Genomic DNA, 18314 nt, shown 5'->3' with positions numbered 1-18314 from the left:
TAGCGAGGTAGTCCAGGCTAGCCTTGCGCTGATGGACTCTCCTGTCTCTCAGCCACCTGACTGCATGCATTAAAGGGGCCAACCACATTTGGCTATTGCCTTGAAACTTCACTGTTCTAATATAAGAAACCGCTGTAGTTTCCAGAATGCAGTTATCAGAGACAGCGTGTGGGAAATATGGATACAATGAACCAGAGAACATGAAGGATTTACACATCTGTCACCTGGACTGCAGATGGTGGCAGCTTGGCTTGCGAGATCATGGATCTCAGAGGGAAGATTTAGTCCTGCTGGTACTGCCATTGGGACATCGTTAGCCAACATCTGACAGAGCTTCTGACACACCAGAAACAGCAGTCTTCCCGTGTGAGCATTGCAGTAATGCTGAAGTAAGTCTCTGTGGAGGAAAGAAGTGTGGGAGTTCAGATCAAGAGCACACGCATTTGTCCTTATGTTCGCATCTAACCACTAACAGCAACACACAAAGAGCCTTTAAAATATTTTCATGGCACAAGTGTGACCCATTTTCAAAGTACTTTAGTTGCCCTTAAGGATTAAGGTACATGGGAGCTGACACTCAACAATCATGTGGCCAACTGACCAGGTCTATTTTTCCCTCTGTGCCACTATTTTTAGACAAAGAGGCACCAAAATAGGCTCTCAAGAAATCAAGAATATTTTTTTTCCCCTGAAAATCTAAGTGGCCCTGACCCTATGCTTATCAGCGAAGGAGCAAACAGAGCAAGTGTCCCTTTCAAACAAGGTGGTCGGGTGGAGGTTCAGGTGTCACCTGCATTTGCTCAGGGCTGCTCCCACATTCCCGTCCTGTAAGGCCCTCAAGGCCAGCTCTGCCTCCAGCTCTTGCGTAGACACCTGCAGGGCCAGAGCCTGTCTGTGCAGCTTTGACTTGATGCTCAAGTTTGTCCCGTTGGCCAGGGTGGGCCCCCGGGATCCCTTGAGTTTGTGCTGGGCCAGTGTACCTTCATGTGCCTTAATATACTGTTCTCGAAGGCTGGTTACCAGGGCACAGCTGCTGTAATCTTTAAATGGAAGGAAGACCTCAAAACTTTCCTGCAGCAAAGTGAGAAAAAGCCCCAAGTTTACTCAGTGTTCAAACTCACCATTGAGTTTTACCTCCTCCTTCAGAAATGACTCCCTTACAAATTAAAAATTTAAGACTTTCAGGCTCAAAAGTAACAAAATACCAACATTAAGAGTTAAGAAAACGGGCCTTTAATCCCAGCACTTAGGAGGCAGAGGCAGGCAGATCTGTGAGTTTGAGGCCAGCCTGGTCCACAAAAGGAGTCCAGGACAGCCAAGGCTACATAGAGAAACTCTGTCTTGAAAACCAAACCAAACCAAAAAATTAGGAAAATAAGAAAATATCATTATGAAGAAGGGCCTCTCAATTTTAGCACTCTACATTTGGGAAAAGATAATTCTGTGCTGTGCAGAGCCTTGCAAAAGGGGGGAGGGGCTCAAGCATTAGTTTGGGGTAACTGTACTCTAGAGAGAGTTTTGGTGCCTTATAGGTACAGAGTTCAGATGAGGCTGTGAAGAAGAACAGAGGAGACGGCTGCATAGCTTGAGTGTAACACAACTGCAATGCAGCCCCCACCCCAAAACCGGCCTAGAATGGAGCATTTTCTTACATGTATTTTACTATAATGTTAAAAAACTAGAAATGTGACCAAAAAATTATCAAGTAATACCATAAGATACATGAATTACAGACATCTCAGGAAAGCTGCTGAGAAAGAAAGAAACAGTGTGTCACACACAGCCTCTGAAGGCAGACAGCACTCAGGTCAGCTGCACTGTCTGGGCACACGGTATCTTTACCTGTAAACTAGCAACCACTTTAAATTGCTTCAGGAATTCTTCAGATTCATCCTTCTGAGGACTGTCTGCAATTACATTTTAAAAAGTTAGAGCAGAGTTATGAATTCCCATATGCTCTAATTTGAACTTTCCCCAGAATGTCACAACAGTAGCAGGCAGCATCCCCGGGAGGTGACTGAAAAGTCAACATGAACATTTAGTCATAGAGCAATAGGTTATTCCAACAGTGCTTGGTGGCTCTAGCTTAGTCTTTCTGAATGTACAGTGCCCTGTGTCACATGACAATGGGACAAGGCTGCTGGCAGGCCCTGAGTAGATACTGCCACCATGTCCTCCAACTTCAGTCTCCAGCAGTGAAAGCCAAATAATATACTACTCATGAATTTCCCAATCGTGGGTATATTGTTACAGCAATAAAACATACAAGAACATACTACATTATTAGGACTTTTTGAAGCTAACATATAAATTAACTCTGATTTTCTTGTAAGTCTTCTGGGGTGCTTTTTAGTTGCCAATATAACAACTTTGAAAAATTTATTTATTGTTTGTGTATGTCTATTGAGTGTTTGTGCATGCACATAGACACATGTGCCATAGCAGGCATGTTGAGATCAGAGGACAACTTTGGAGTAGGTCCTCTCCTTCCGCATTTATATGGGTTCCAGGGATTGAACTCAGGCTGTCAGGCTTGCCTGCTAAGTGCCTTTACCTGATGAGCCATCTCACTGCCCCTGACATAACTGAAGTGCAAAGAAAGATCAAATTTGAAAAAACAAAAACAAAAACAAAACAAAACTTCTTTCTGGAAGTAGAAAAGGGAGGTTTAAGGGTCTTAGTAAAATGGGAGGAGCTAGAAAGATGAATTAGTAGTTAAGAGCATGATGTGCTCTTCCAGGGGACCAGAGTTCAATTCCCAGCACCCATATCAAGCAGCTCACAACCCCCAGGGGTCCAACTCCTCTGGCATGCAGATCCAACCACACATCCACACAACAGACTCACATACACATAATTAAAAATAATAAGATATAATTATGGCAAGCTTTCTGAAACAAATTATATCCCACTCCCCAAGAGAGATACTGTCCCAAGTGTTTTAAGCCCAGGTTTAAAGGGCCTTCTCCCCTTATCAGAGTCAGCAGCTACATTAGGTATCTAGTCCAACAGTGAGCAGCTTACTAAAACATGGAAACAGAAAACAAGCCAACTCTATATGCTTGATCACTTATAACTAGTCAAAAAAAAAAAAAAAGGGTAAAATTAGGCAATCACAGCCTTGGTGAGCTTTGGGACAAGAACCAAGCTGAGGAGCAGAAGCCAGGGGAACTACCTTTCTGAATATCACACAGGATTTTGAGAATATCCACCGATGTCTTCGCCACAGATATTCTCCAGGCCTTGTCCTAAAATGTGCAAAAGGAAATCTTTTTTACTGATCACCTCAGATGGACATGGACAAAACATGCATAAGAACCATGGAATCACGGGCTAGAGAACAGTGGGAGAGCATTTGCCTAGCATGTTTCAGACGTGAGTTCAATCCTCAGGACCAACAAAAAAACCCCAAAAGTATATAAAAGAGGCAAACAATAAAACCATCCAAGAAATCAGAAAAATAAACCAAGTAGTTGAGGGTACGTGCAGCTCTTGCTGGGCAGCTGCAAGGCTGTGTGAGTGTCACACAGGCGAAGCACGGGAAACCCGCCAGAATGGACTAGCAGGGAAGATAAGCTAACCTACAGCCTTTCACCTACACAATAATCGACAAACCTTCTTTGTCTTGTGGAGTCAGTCATACTAAACATTTGCAAACTTCCTCAGGTAAAAAGTTTAAGAGAATAGAGGGGAGAGTTCATGAAAAGCTTAAATGAGCTGGGTAGAGTAAATACTTATACTTTCAGCAATTGTTTGAAAGATTTAATGAAAGAGAGAAGGGGGGGAAGGAGAAGCCTTAATTACAGGAAATGCTGCAGGGTAGAGGGTAATCAGCGGAGAACATGTGAGACACTGCAGCTCTCAGCAGACACGCACACAGCACCAGTGGCAGCACCAAAGGGGTCTGAGCAGAGGCTCTGCCATGTCTAACAAACCAGAAAGCCATCTAAGATCTCATCTTCTACAGTTAATCTACCATGGGACCTCCTTCACAGCTTTATGTGAAGATGAGGTAGATAATTTATTCAAAGCTGGGAGACATTTCGCTAGCTTAAAAAAAAAATCTAACTATTCTGGTAAATTAGATACTTGGTTTCTTTCTTTGCTTCTTCTCTGTATGTGTGTGTATGTTTAAGACACACACACAGAGAAAGAGAGAGAGAGAGAGAGTGAGAGAGAGAGAGAGAGAGACAGGAAACAGGGTCCTTCTATGTAGCCCAGACTGGTTTAGAACCATTATATAGAGCAGTAGGCTGGCTGCCTCTGCCTGGCATTACAGTTGTAAGCCACCACTGTGATACCTGGTTTCTCATTGCTAAAGGAGTGAACTGGCTCTATTGATGACAAGGACTTGTAATGAAGAAAGGCTGGCCTGGAATTCAAGGTTCCTGGGCCACTGCCTGCTGAGGTCCAGCCATGTACCAACACCATGGCTCAATGAAGGAAACCCTCACCTCTTCAGAACCGTCTGGCTCTTCTTGCAAGGCCAGTCGAGCCCAGGTGATGACTCTTTCTGCAGTCTTCTCAGCTTCAACGGGAGGCAGGGACCTCAGCAGCAGGAGACAATCTTCCCCCTGTGACAGTGTTAGAAAGAAAGGAAGAACATACTGGTCCTTACAAGAAATAGCATGAACTCAGCTCTTTCTTTTCTAGTTGAAAGTGAGAAGAAAAAACAAAACAAAACAAAAGTCTCTCTGATATATGTTGCCTAGCATGAGGCCCTGGGATCAAATAAGCAGAATGGCGGGGGCGGAGGAGGATGGGTCTGTGGTTAAGAGCACTATCTGCACTTCCAGAGGTCCTGAGCGCAATTCCCAGCAAACACATGGTGCCTCGCAACCATCTACACTGGGATCTGAGGCCCTCTTCTGGCACGCATGTGTACATGCAGACACAGCACTCATGTAAAATCAATCAATCTTTAAAAAAAAAAAAGCAGAATGGGGAAAAAGATGAAAAGATACTTAAAAGACTACAGTTTAATGTTTTTAAAAATTTGAGGGCTGGGAAGATACCTCAGCAGTTAACAGCACTGCCTGCTCTTCCAAAGGTTCTGAGTTCATTTCCCAGCAACCTCATGGTGGCTCCCAACCATCTATAGCTGTAGTCCCGTGGGATACCCCTTCTTGTATGCAGACGTACAAGCAGACAAAACAACCATATACATAAATAAATCTTTAAAATAAAACACAAACATAAATCTGATAATTTGAAGAAGGGATGGTGGCACATGCCTACAATCTTAGCAACTTCAGGGAGTTTGAGGCCAGCCTGGGATACACAGTATTCCAGGACAGTGTGGGAAATAGAATACGACCCTGTCTCAAAAAATAAACAAAATCTGAAAATCCCATTTTGAAAAATAGCTGTAGATAAGCTAAATTCATAGTCAACCCAGAGCAAACACCACCATACCACACGGGCATACACTTGGCTGCCGAAGATAAAGGAACAAATAAAGATGTTTAAAGTTAGAGAAAAGGACAGTTCGGTCCTGGAAAGTGTAATTAGCATTAGCACGCATGAAGCTTTAGTTTCATTTCTTAACATCTAAAGAATTCAGGTGAACAAAACACAGAAACCACACACCTTATTTCAGAATCTAAGAGTACTATGCCAGTGTAAAAGCTGAGTTTGAACTGTATTAACTAGAGTGTAAAGGCCCATTACCTAGTCACAGGGCATTTTTTTCAAAATAACATAGAAAGTAGTTACTTTAATATGCGATGCTTTCGTGTTGATTGATAAAGCTTATCTGGCTTGTAAAAGCAGCTGAACAATTTGATTTCTGTAAAGACAGAGCCAGCGAAGCAGCCCTATGACACCATCTGAAACTCCACACCTGTTCTCTGTCAATCAGATCAATGATTCTTAGACTGTAGATTTCGTCATCGGACACCCTGTATCCTCGAGCCACCTTCAGAGCATCTTCTAAAGAAGTAGGGATGTCTTGCTTGAGAATGTATCGGACTACCCTCTGGAAGAGACAATACATATTCCTTAACATGAAGACTCACAGAGCCCAGAAACCATTTGCTTATGAACGAAAACTGCCTTAAATATTAAAAAACAAAACAAAACAAAAGAATTCTGCTAGACCTAATATTAAATCACGATTAATGGGGACAGTGAAGTGGCTCAATGGACAAAGGTGCTTGCTGCTAAGTCAGAGGCCTTAAGTTTACTCCATAAATGCTGCATGGTAAAAGGGAGAGCTGACCCCTCTGGGTTTTCCACATGCTTGCCACTCCCATATGATAAATCTAGCTCTATAACTTTTTGAGTATGAAACCCTTCAGTCGAGGTGGGCGAGGTGGCACATGCCTTTAATCCCAGAATTTGGGAGGCAGAGGCAGGAGGATCTCTGTGAGTTCAAGGCCAGCCTGGTCTACGTAGTGAGTCCAGGACAGCCATGGTTATTACACAGAGAAACTGTTTCTCAAAAATGAGCAAAAAGAAAAACAAACAAAAAAAACTTCATCAATTTCCCATGCAGTCCTAGAAATACAAGAAAGTAGAGGAACCATTCCAACTAGCCCTTACCATTATTTCCTTGTTTAGGAGATTCACCTCTCTTATTCCGTAGCCTCGCAAAAGTTTCTTCATCTCCATGAGTTTGTAACTTTCCTGCAGTAACTTGACTCTAAACAAAACGCACTGATATTAACATGATTATGTGGAGCAGTCAATGGAAAGCATAACTGTCAACTCAAAGCACGAAGCCGGTGCAGGGCACAGAAGCTCCATTCAGTGTTCTGCAAACTTACTTGGGGTGGTCCATTTCCAGGTGCTGTTTGACCAGCTGCTCCACAGCTGCACTCCAGGGAACCACTGCTTTGTACATTATCTTCAGCACCGCATCAAAGATGAGCTACAGAGAGATCACACAGGAACAATGAGAGCCCTCAGATGCACCTCTCAAGTAAGTGACTGGCACCACAACACCGAGGACAGGGCAGCGTGAGAGCGTTTCCACTGCCTGCGAAAACATGCTTATTTGTATAAATAAGCATGTATTTGTATAAATAAAACATGTTTACTTCAACTGTCACACAGAAGAACGATTTCAAACCAGCTGTGGCGAGTCACCTATAAGTTCAGCACTTGGTGGGTAGAAGGAAGAAAAACAGAAGTTTAAGGTCTGGCTAGAGAGAGATGGCTCAGCAGTTAAGAGCGCTTGCTGCTCCTAGAACCCAAACCAGGTGGCTCACAACCATCTCTTAACTCCAGTTCTAGGAGATCATACATGCTCTTCTGACTTCGACAGGCACCAGTAGACATACATACATGCAAGTAGAACATTAATACACAAAACAGAATGATAAAACTAAAGAAGGTTCGAGAGCACCCACCCACTGCTACTAAGTGAATTTGGGGCCTGGATACTTGAGACCCTATCTCTGATAAAGCCCAACAAAACAAAGCTGAAAAAGGAGCTGAAGAGTTTTCCTATATGCTCAGCTGTTTTCCTACTTGGAAGCAGATAGCTTATATATAATCTTTCATTTTTTGAGAATCTCATACATGGTATACAATGTATTTTGATTATATACACCTCTATTTGCCTCCTCTAACTGCCCTTAGGCCCCACAGCTCCTTCTAATTTCATGTCCCCCCCAACCTGCTGAGTCGCTCAGTGCTGTCCTTACATTTTAATCGTTTACCTATTCCTTTATTGCTTTCCCAAGACAAGGCTTTTTAACATCCTAATGCTGACACTATGGGCACACACAACCCTGCCTCTATAAGGACTGAACATGGGAAATTAGCAGGGCATGGTGGTGCACGCTTTTAATCCCAGCACTTGGGAGGCAGAAGCAGGCAGATCACTGTGAGTTTAGGGCTGACCTGGTTGAAAAAGAGTCCAGAACAGCCAAGACTACACAGAGAAACCCTGTCTCAAAAAAATACAAAAATTAAAAACAAACAAACAAAAGAGTGGAAAATCACAGTAGAGTCCAGCGCCAAGTTAGGCGTTTCCCTTTCTGAGTAATTCCAGATCCTGAACAGAGAGAAATCCAACTGTCCAAGGCAATTCTTTTGCCAGTGGGAATGAGGACATTTTAATCTTATTCTACATAACCAAAGGAAATAAAATTATGCATGGTTTTATCATTTATTTTTCTTACATTCTACAAAGACTTCCCTAAAAATACGTGTCATTTTTATGACCAGAAAAGAACTTAAGGGCTAACATTCAAAAGGGAACTCCCTACCCAAAACAGGAAAAGCCGACAGTCACTGTTTGCTTACATCTGTGTCAGACAAGCATCCTATCACTGCCATGGCCTTCGCCTCCCAGGCTGTGTCGAACAGCGTCGCTGATTTCGAGCTACACCTCCTCAGTAAATCCTACGGAAGAGAAACACACATGCTTTTCAAATATTAGAAGCTTTCAGCCTGGACATGCTGATATATGCCTTCACTCTCAGCACTCGGGAGGCAGAGGCTAGCCGGGTCTACATAGTGAGTTCAGAACAGCCAGGGCCACACAGAGAAGCCCTGTCTTGAAAAACAAACAAACAAAATTAGAATCTCTTACTGAAAAAATACAATAAAAATAAAAAGATAAACGGGCCAGGATGATAATTAGCAGATAAAGACACCTGCTAACCTGAGTTTGACCCCAGGCACTGAATGTTGAAAGGAAAGAACTGACTCTCCTGAAAGTAGTTCTCTAACCTTTACATGGGTGGCCCTGCAGCAAATGCAAGTCCAAACTCACAGATACATGTAACACATATCACTTCATACACAGGTACAGACCCCCCTCCCCCACAAATGTAGCCTGTGCTTTTATATGGCACAGAAAATTTAAAAGCGAAGTTTTCCCAAAGGGTCTACAGATAATATTACTGGGCCAGGCGTCATGTAGATGCCTTTAATCCCAGCACTGGGAGAAGCAGGCTGATTTCTGTGAATCTGAGGCCAGTCCGGTCTACACAAAAGTTCCAGGATAGCCAGAGCTACGTAGAAAGATCTTGTCTCAAAAAAAAAAACGAAACAAATATAACCAAACCTACCAACCAAAAGATCATTGCAATATTGTACTACTTATAAAAACTATCAGGTTGGGGGTGTAGCTCATAGACAGACCAAGCTTGGACTCCAGAGGCTTGAGGCCTGATCCTTAGCACCTTCTGCTGCCAAAAGTGTATATATTGAGCTACTCCTAATACCTCAGAGGAGGCCTTTGGGAAAAGTCCTCTGTTTTCATTTTTTTTTGTTGAGAGAGGATTTCATTGTGTGGCCTGGCTGGTTTTGACTTGTGGGCCTGAGTAACCTCCCACCTCAGCCTCTCTAACAGCTGGAAGGCTCTCTGACAAGGAACAGAATTAGCTTCAAAATGCCTCATAGCTGCTAGTAGTAAGGCTGACATTCCTTTCAAAGCCAAACATTTCAAGTGATGATGTGCTGCACAGATTTCAGAAACAAGAAATCTGAGCCAGGACTGAGGAAATGGCACAGCAGGTAATGGCTCTTGCCCCAAGACTGATGACCTAAGTTAGATGCCCAGGAACCATGTGGCAGGAGAGAACTTAGCCTCCCAAGCTGTTCTTGACCTCCACACATGCACCATGTCTGTGTGGGAACACTGTCATACAACAGGAAATGAGCCCTTACAAAGTTAAAGAAACATTACCTCTATATAAAGCAAAAGAAGCTCCTCTTCCTGCAAATTCTGTTCCCGAATGTAAACTCTCACAAATTTTTCTAAGACAGTGGGGATCAGCTCTGGGGCTGAGACCCTGTCAAACATTCGGAACACTATGGTGGTCGTATTTTCCTGGGTAAGAGACAGGGAAGACACTGTAAATGAAGCAGTGTCTAAACGCAACTGGATACAAAACAGCAAAACAGGGCACACGGGGCTGCAAGCCTACCTTCTCAAACTCAGAGAGGGCCAGTCTGCAGTTGTATTTCCTGTGAAGGGTGATCAGCTCCTGTAACTTGTGAACCAGGGTCCTTAACTGTTGGACTTCCTCTGTGTTTTGATAATCCTTCTACAACAAAAGCATTAATGTGATTAAGAATACAAAACAAAAACAACAAAAAATACTAATCAAAAGTGTGATAAGGAAATAGCTAAACTCATCTCAAAGAAGTTAGTAATGGCCACAATTACACACAAGAGAAAACCAGAGTCTGATATTTACTAAAAATTTGAGAACTGGCAACAGAACAATTGTTTCAGGAGTCAAATATACTTGAGTTTATAAACAAATTCTCTGTCTCTATATACTCACATATGTACGTGTTTGTGTGCGCGTATTTTTTTTTTTTAAGTGGGATCTCATATAGCCCAGGCTGGCCTTGAACTTGATACATACCCTAGGCTATCCTTGAATTTCTGATTCTTCTGCCTCTACTTCCCACACTCTGAGATTACAAATGTGCACCAAAATACCCCATTTATGAGGTGCTGGTCACACACACAGGGCTTCATGAATGTTCCGCAAGCACTGTGCAGATCATGCTATCATAATCACACATTATTCCTAGCATAATTTATGCTTTGTTGTTTAAGAAACCTCAAAAGAAAAAAAAAATAACTTTAAGAAATTTAGAAGCATGTGTGAAGAATGGTTTGGCACTGGCTGCTCTCCCAGGGACCTGGGTTCAATTCCCAGCACTCACATGGCAGCTTATAATTATCTGTAACTTCAGTTCCAGGGGGATCTGATACCCTCACACAGATATAGTGAAGTAAAAAGCTAATCAGCACACATTAAAAAAAAAAAAAAACAAAAAAACAAAACTCCTTAGCCAGGTGTAGTGGTGTACACCTTTAATCCCAGTACTTGGGAGGCAGAGACAATAGGATCTCTGTGAGTGCAAGGCCAGCCTGGTCTACAAAGAGTCCAGCTGTTACACAGAATTCCTGTCCCAAAAACCAACCAACCAACCAACAAAAAGACCAAAACCAACAAAACCTTTAAGGGACGGGCAGTGTTGGTGCCCTCCCTTAGTTCCTATGCTCTGGAGGCAGAGGCAGGCAGGTTTCTGAGTCTGGTCTACAGAGTGAAGTTCCAGGACAGTCAGGAATCCGCAGAGAAGCAAGCTCCGTTCCTGATCTACTGACTGCTCTTTGACAGTGCTTCTTCAAGTTTGGGAAGAGGATGACAAATACCAGACAAATGTTCTACCGTTGAGTCATACTACATCCCATATATCTGACATGAGAGCATGGCTTCCTGGTTTAAGCAAAAGCAGATGTGACGATTGCAGATCAATTCTCATCAATCACTTCTCATTCTTTTAAAGGATTCAGAAATTCCACTACTGCAGAAAATCTTAATTGTAGCACTTAGAATGTCTTTCTGTTGTTTTCATGTTTGCTGGTTGACTACATTGAAACACACCGAGGTTGTAACTGATACAACAGAAAGGAAGAAAAGACTCTCCTTTCAGTAGACTGAAACAATGTGCTTCTCTCTCCACACAGGCAAACAGTGCCAAGATATGACAATTTCATCATTAACTTGTCTCCACATCATACCAAGGAAATCCAGTGCCAAGAGGATGTGAATCCAAATTTGTCTGTTTTTTCTGCTGTGAAGAACACCTCTGCCAACTGAAGTCCATTTTCCGGCCAGTTTGCCTTTTAAAAACATGAAGGACCATTAAGACTCAAGTTTGAAGCTGCTGAGAAGGTGCAAACGTCATTTCCATATTTGCTACGTGGACAGTACCTTATCAGTTAACTCCAGGTTCCTGGATGTTTGTTCCAACCATTTTGCAAGAATGTTCTGAAACAGATACAGCATTTAAAACAGAAAATTCTCAAAGATAATTATATGCAAAAAAATTCCCATAGTCAGTTTTTCTTTTGAAAATATTTTTTTTCTTTTTTCTTTTTTTTTTATTATTAATTACACTTTATTCACGTTGTATCCCCCCATAAGTCCCTCCCTCCTCCCCTCTGATTCCACTCTCCGTCACCCTTCTTCACGCATGCCCCTCCGCAAGTCCACTGCTAGGGGAGGTCCGTTTCTCCTTCCTTCTGATCTTAGTCTATCAGATCACATCAGGAGTGACTGCATTGTCATCGTCTGTGGCCTGGTAAGGCTGCTCCCCCCTCAGAGGGAGGTGATCAAGAGCAGGCCAATCAGATCATGTCAGAGACAGTCCCTCTTCCCATTACTATGTAACCCACTTGGATACTGAACTGTCATGTGCTACATCTGTGCAGGGGTTCTAGGTTATCTCCTTGAATAGTCCTTGGTTGGAGTATGAGTCTCTGGGAAGTTCCTTATGTTTAAAATTTCTGGTTCTGTTGCTCTCCTTGTGTGGTTCCTGTCCTCTCCAGCTCTTACTATTTTCCACTTCTTACATAAGATTCCATGCACTCTGCCCAACAGTTGGTTATAAGTCTCAGCGTCTGCTTTGATAGTCTGCAGGGCAGAGGCTTTCGGAGGCCCTTTGTGGCAGGTTTTAAGGGGCTGGAGAAATGACTCAGTAGTTAAGAGCACTGGCTGCTCTTTCAGAGGACCCCGGTTCAATTCCCAGAACCCACATGGCAGCTCACAACTATCTGTAACTCCAGTTTAAGAGGATCTGGCACCTCCTCAGAGCCATGCATGCAGGCAAAAAATAAATAAATAAATATAAAAAAAAAATAAAAAATCTATGCACATAAAAGAAATATCTTAAAGATATATATATATATATATGTATATATATATATATATATATTAAATGTGTGTGTGGTGGGGATAACAGGTCTCGTGGAGCTGACCAGTGGCTGTGAGGCACCTGATGTGGGTGCTGGGAACTGAATTCAGGTCTTGTGGACAAGTAGAATGTGCTCTTAACCACTGAGCACACACTTAAGCCATCTGTCTAGTCCTATAATCATCCCTTAGAAATTACTGATTAGCATTACACTGCTGGACTCTGAACCCAAGACCTCAAACATGCTAGCATGCTAGTTAGTCAGTATCCACCACCACCTTTGCTTTTTTTTGAGACAGATCCACACTTTGTAACCCGTGCCGGCCTGGAACTCATCTGAAGTCCTTCTAGCGCAGCCCCTCCAGTGCTGAGACCCAAGTGTTCACCTCCATCCAGTCTATCCTCCTACAGGGCCTGCTCAGTCATCTGATAGGAGGCATTAAAGTAAGTTAAATCTTTAAGAGAAGAAATATTGGAAGAAACTCACTTGTCCTTCGGGTACAATCCTCCTCACAAATGGGATCACATCGTTTTTAAACCATGAACAAAGTTCTTCCAAAGAGACTTGTGTAGAAATTGAGTTCAGCAAGTTCTCCAGCATTTCCACGTCAAACTTGCTCTCAAAGTCAGCCTGAATTACAGAATCAGCGGTCAGGATTTGTGTGACAAGATTAAATTAACCACCCCCAAAAGGCAAAGACCTACTCCATCCTGGGGGAAAGCAACAAGAAGGGGATAAATAAAGTATAATGACATAGCTTCATGAAAATGCCTTGACAAAACCCATTGCTTTTTGCATTGCTAATTGAAGCAAATTATTTTCTTAAACAAAAAATATTTAAAGTCATTTCAAAGAATATGTTACTCATTTTTTAAATTTCATTTTTGAGACAGGGTATCTCTGTGGAACCCTGGCTATTCTGGAACTCAGAGATCTGCCTGCCTCTGCCCAATGAGTACTGGGATTAAAGGTATATCCAACTGCTGCCTAACAATGTTACTGATTTAATAATGAACGAGAAAGGTAATTTACTCTATGCAAATAATTCAAATGGGTGTGTGTGTCACAACTCATTAAATACTGTATTAGTAAGTAACAGACAATAAATTCACATAGGAACCAGAAGAAACTGTACCATACGGAAAATACAACTGGAGATGATAGTACAAATACTAATGTGTTAATTACTGCCATAACACAATAATTTTGAACCTAAATGTAATATGTCAATATCAGCCAGCAGAAGGGGATTTGGGTAGTGGGATATTTGATCACATTATGAACCCCAAGATTGTTATTTACTGGAAAAACATGTTTCTAGTTATAGTGTGGCTCAGTTCTAGCACACACCTTTAATCCAAGAGCTTTCTGCTTGAGTATTTTAAACAAGATTAAATAAAATTAGCCCTAAGTCAAGTGGCTGAACAAACAACCAGATGATGGGGAGTGAACATAGGAAAAGAACCAAAGAAAGTAAGAGGAAGTCAGAAGACTGGATAGAGAGATGCATAGGAAGTAAAAGGGAAAGACATTCAGTTTGGGGTTTTTTGAGATAGCCTGAAGAACTTTTTTTTCCCCTTTCTGGTATGTCGGCTGAGGAGGGAGGTCAGCTGGGTGCTTTCTCTGCCTCTCTGAGTTAGCAGGCTTTCGCTTCAGCATCTGGCTCCTGAGTCTTTATTGGTAAAATTGGATGTTTGAGATTTTTGTCTAAAAACAACATATTCATATAAACTGTCTACCTGTAGATGAGGAGACTATAATGCCCAATCTAGCCTGAAACGCTTAGACTAAGCAATCCTCCTGTCCTGCCTCCAGGGGAGCTATGAGTACAGGTATGTGCCAGTGCACACAGCCTTCAGATAAACACCTTTAATGAGTATTCCTTTACCACAATCCAAATGGTAGGAACATCCTTTTCACTCTATCAGCAAGAGAATATTAATAATCAGTTAATGTTGTCTACTAGGCAGTGGCACACACCTTTAATCCCAGCACTTGGAGGCAGAGGCAGGCAGATCTCTATGTTTGAGGCCAGCCTGGTCAACACAGTGAGTTCTAGGACAGCCACAGCTATAAAGAGAAATCTTGATAAAATCAAAGCAAAACAAACAAACAAAAAAACAACCCATCATACGTTGCCCACTGAGGAAAGACTCAGAGCTAATTGGACTCTAAAGATGGACAAAATAAGGCACTGTGAGTGTACCATAGCACTTCCTCTATTATCTGGGATAATCTCCTCTGGGCCAGGTCACCATATCGTATCACCATAGAAACACTCTGCCATGCAGTCATCCTTGACAGCCTGTTAGTTTCCAATGCTCAACCACCCATTTCAGAAGTTAGAAAGTAACCAAGAAATTAAAACGCACAATATATTACCCGATGCCTAAGCCAAAGATACTGAGCACAAATGAGATTTCCTTCCCTTAGCTGCAAAAAAATATCTCTGAGGTCATCTTCATTATTCAGGAATTCAATCCAAGTGCTAGAACTGAAAAATCAGAGGGAAGAGATGAATTAAGGGTGTAAAAATACTTCTCAAGTAGGCATCATTATACAGCTAAACCACTTTTTTGAACACTGATGTATTTAGTGGGGGAAATGTGCTATGACATGCCTGTAGAGGTCAGAGGACAACGTGCAGGAACTGATTCTCTCCCCATCATGGATCTAAGGGGTTGAACCAGAACGATCACATTTGGTGGCAAGCTCCTTGAGCAACTCGCTGACCCCAACCTCTAACCTTTTTCAAATATTAATTTTATCCCATGTGTATGAGTGCCTACATATATGAATATGCACCACTCAGTTGCCTGGGGCCCTGAAAGGTCAGAGGAGGGAGTCAAATTCCCTGGAACTGGATTTATAAATTATTTAACCCACAATGTGGGTGCTGGGAACCAAATGTTCCTTTTCATGGAGCCATTTCTCCACCTTTTTTTTTTTTTTTTTAAATGATGTTAAAAACAAAGCAGATCAAAAAGTCCAGTATAAAGTAAGGCTCCTCTCCGTAACTGTCATCTTCACTAATGGCAGTGCCTCTTCTTATAGGAACCCAGATCACATAATCACAGCATAAACGACAACCTGCCAAGACAGTTCAGCAGTCAAGAGCATAGGATACTCTTCCAAAGGACCCTGGTTCAAGTCCCAGCACAGACACATAGCAGCTCACAACTGTCAGTAATTCCATTTTAAAGGGATCTGACACCTTCACACAGACATACATGCAGGCAAAAAACAAAACAAAGAACAACAAAAACTTTAAAAAAAATAAAAGATACACAGAAGAATTGAGTCAGCCTCAGCTACAGAGCAAACTTAGGCCAGCCTTACTGAGACCCTACCACAAAAAAAAAAAAAGATTTCTTATGTAAAACAAACAAACAAAAAATACCAGTCACTAAAGAATACTTAGCTCAAAATTAAGAGTCAGACCAAGCCAGGTATATTTTTGTAATATTTTTTACATATTAGGAAAACAAAAGAGTTTTCTGACAAAGTGAACTGGAAATAGGCACTCTCTAAGCTATCTACCAGAAAAATATATTTGGATAACAAATGTAGATATATAGAAAATTTGCCTTAGCAATTGTGCTCACAGAAACTGAATTCAGATAGGCATACTCACATACACACACCAAGAATATAATTACAGTGGCTGGGCACAGTGGTGTACCCCAGTAATCCCAGCGCTTGGAAGGCAGAGGCAGGCGGATCTCTGTGAGTTGGAGGCCAGCCTGGTCTACAAAGCGAGTCCAGGACAGCCAAAGCTACACAGAGAAACCCTGCCTTGAAAAATTAAAATAAATAAATAAGTAAATAAAATAAATATATATGTTTTTTTAGCAATGGAAATTTAAGCCATTAGAAAGCATGGGCAATGACTACGAGCAAGACAGAAAAGATGGCAAGGTCTTAGGCCAACCCTGTTGAAAAGAGAATATTCCCTATCATTTGAACACATTTCCCCTTGGATAGAAAATCACTCAAAGGAATAGTATCTTTTTCATAACATCGTAAACTTATATTTAACTCATAACCTCAAAGTTAAAAATAAAATGCACACACCTGAATTTCTCTGGTCCAAATGCTCCATAAAATGTAGTTAACTTTGCATGAGCCTTTAGTACCTAAAGAAACAACAATTTGATAATTTTAAATTATATAGGTGGACTGTTACATGGCTGATCAGGTGAAAGCACTTGCCATGCATGCCTGGTGTCCAATCACTGGAACCCACTTAAATGTAGGAGAACTGACTCCACAAAGTTCTCTGACCTCCACATGCATGCAAACACACACACAAAGTAATGATACTGAAATTTAAAGAGAAAAAAGAAATTTCAGATGCTAAAAATCAGGGCCACTCTACTCCAGCTGTGTATACATTCTCGTTTTTACTCATATTATGGCTCAACTCCAATCCACACAACTTTCATTATTTAACTTATCACACACAAAATAGTGAAAACATTTCCGGTCACATTTTATTATAAAGTAAATGCCTATTAAGTATAGGTTTTCTCATTTAATCATTATATTTAAGGTGAAACTTAGCGAGACTACAGCAAATATTTGAGGATTTCATTGTTTTTACCATCTATTTACTTTAGATGGAGAAGGAGGTGGGCGGGTGTGGCTCGGCGAGCACACAGGGCACGGAGGGCAGTCTGCAGAAGCTGGCTCTGCTCCAGTACGTAGGTCTCAAAGACTGAAGTTGGCTCTTCAAGCTTGGCACAAGCACCTTACCCGCTGAGCCATCTTGCCTGCCCTATTCTGCCCATCCTCAGCATTGGAGTTGGATTTACTGAGCATTCAGCAGCTACCAGGTACAAGGTAAAAATGCTGTATGGGATTGGTCACTTTGACTCTAAAACAAGCACAGGAACAGCACTATTTGGAGGGCCATTTTGTCGATAAGGAAGTGGAGGTATTAAACAGTCACTTGATATCAACATGCCTTGGAAAGAAACACAGCTACATCCTCATCCCCAAGTTACCCACCCATACTATGTCATTACCTCCATGAAGCCATCAGAACAGGCAGGCCGGGCTTTGTCTTCTTTCTTCATGAGCTAAGCACAGAAGATGAGACAAAAAAGGTCATGGTGGGGATGGATACAGTCAAGACACATTGTATAAAGGGGAGAAAAAAAAAGGAAGGAAAGGAAAGAAACCCAGGGAGACATCTGCTGTCAGACTCTTCATAAAGACCATGGACTTTCTATGACTTGACAGAAAACATTATCTTTGAAAGTAAATTATATTTAAGCCCCAAATGAAAAGAATCTGTTAAATGCAATGGTATTAAACAATGAAGAAATGATTTTGGAAGCTCAGCAGCTAAGATCATGTACTATTCTACCTGAGTAACCCAAATCAAATGGTTTAGCAAAGGGGAATCTCATGCCCCTTTCTTACCTTAGAGGAAACCTGCATTCACATGCACAGATATACACAGAACTGAAAATAATAAAAATAGCTAGATGTGCCGACTCACACCATTAATCCCAGTACTCCTGAGGCACAGGCAGGCAGATCTGAGTTTAAGGCTACCTAGGTCTAAAGAGTGAATTCCAGGACAGGCAGGGCTACACAGTGAAAGCTGACAGACAAACACACACACACACAC

At 41.8% G+C, this 18314-nt stretch overlaps 1 protein-coding gene across 1 annotated transcript in view; it reads right to left on the bottom strand.

Moving 5' to 3' along the window:
* Positions 1 to 18314, bottom strand: part of Kntc1 (kinetochore associated 1) — a 73451-nt gene that overhangs the window by 37245 nt on the left and 17892 nt on the right. Inside the window, exons 18-34 of the mRNA XM_055606160.1 lie at positions 17704 to 17757; positions 16751 to 16812; positions 15059 to 15170; positions 13163 to 13306; positions 11694 to 11750; positions 11501 to 11602; positions 9885 to 10004; positions 9644 to 9787; positions 8254 to 8352; positions 6768 to 6871; positions 6544 to 6643; positions 5843 to 5977; positions 4455 to 4574; positions 3173 to 3248; positions 1843 to 1907; positions 791 to 1071; positions 225 to 397 (exon numbers count right to left, since the gene is read on the bottom strand). Of these exons, the coding sequence (XP_055462135.1) occupies positions 225 to 397; positions 791 to 1071; positions 1843 to 1907; positions 3173 to 3248; positions 4455 to 4574; positions 5843 to 5977; positions 6544 to 6643; positions 6768 to 6871; positions 8254 to 8352; positions 9644 to 9787; positions 9885 to 10004; positions 11501 to 11602; positions 11694 to 11750; positions 13163 to 13306; positions 15059 to 15170; positions 16751 to 16812; positions 17704 to 17757 (1948 nt within the window). The remainder of the gene's footprint in view (positions 1 to 224; positions 398 to 790; positions 1072 to 1842; positions 1908 to 3172; positions 3249 to 4454; positions 4575 to 5842; positions 5978 to 6543; positions 6644 to 6767; positions 6872 to 8253; positions 8353 to 9643; positions 9788 to 9884; positions 10005 to 11500; positions 11603 to 11693; positions 11751 to 13162; positions 13307 to 15058; positions 15171 to 16750; positions 16813 to 17703; positions 17758 to 18314) is intronic.

The sequence above is a fragment of the Psammomys obesus genome, unplaced genomic scaffold, assembly GCF_907164565.1.
Source record: "Psammomys obesus unplaced genomic scaffold, mPsaObe1.curated_primary_1811, whole genome shotgun sequence".
Lineage (NCBI taxonomy): Eukaryota > Metazoa > Chordata > Mammalia > Rodentia > Muridae > Psammomys > Psammomys obesus.
Note: the sequence above shows the minus strand (reverse complement) of the source record. Positions and strands in the feature narration are given on the sequence as shown.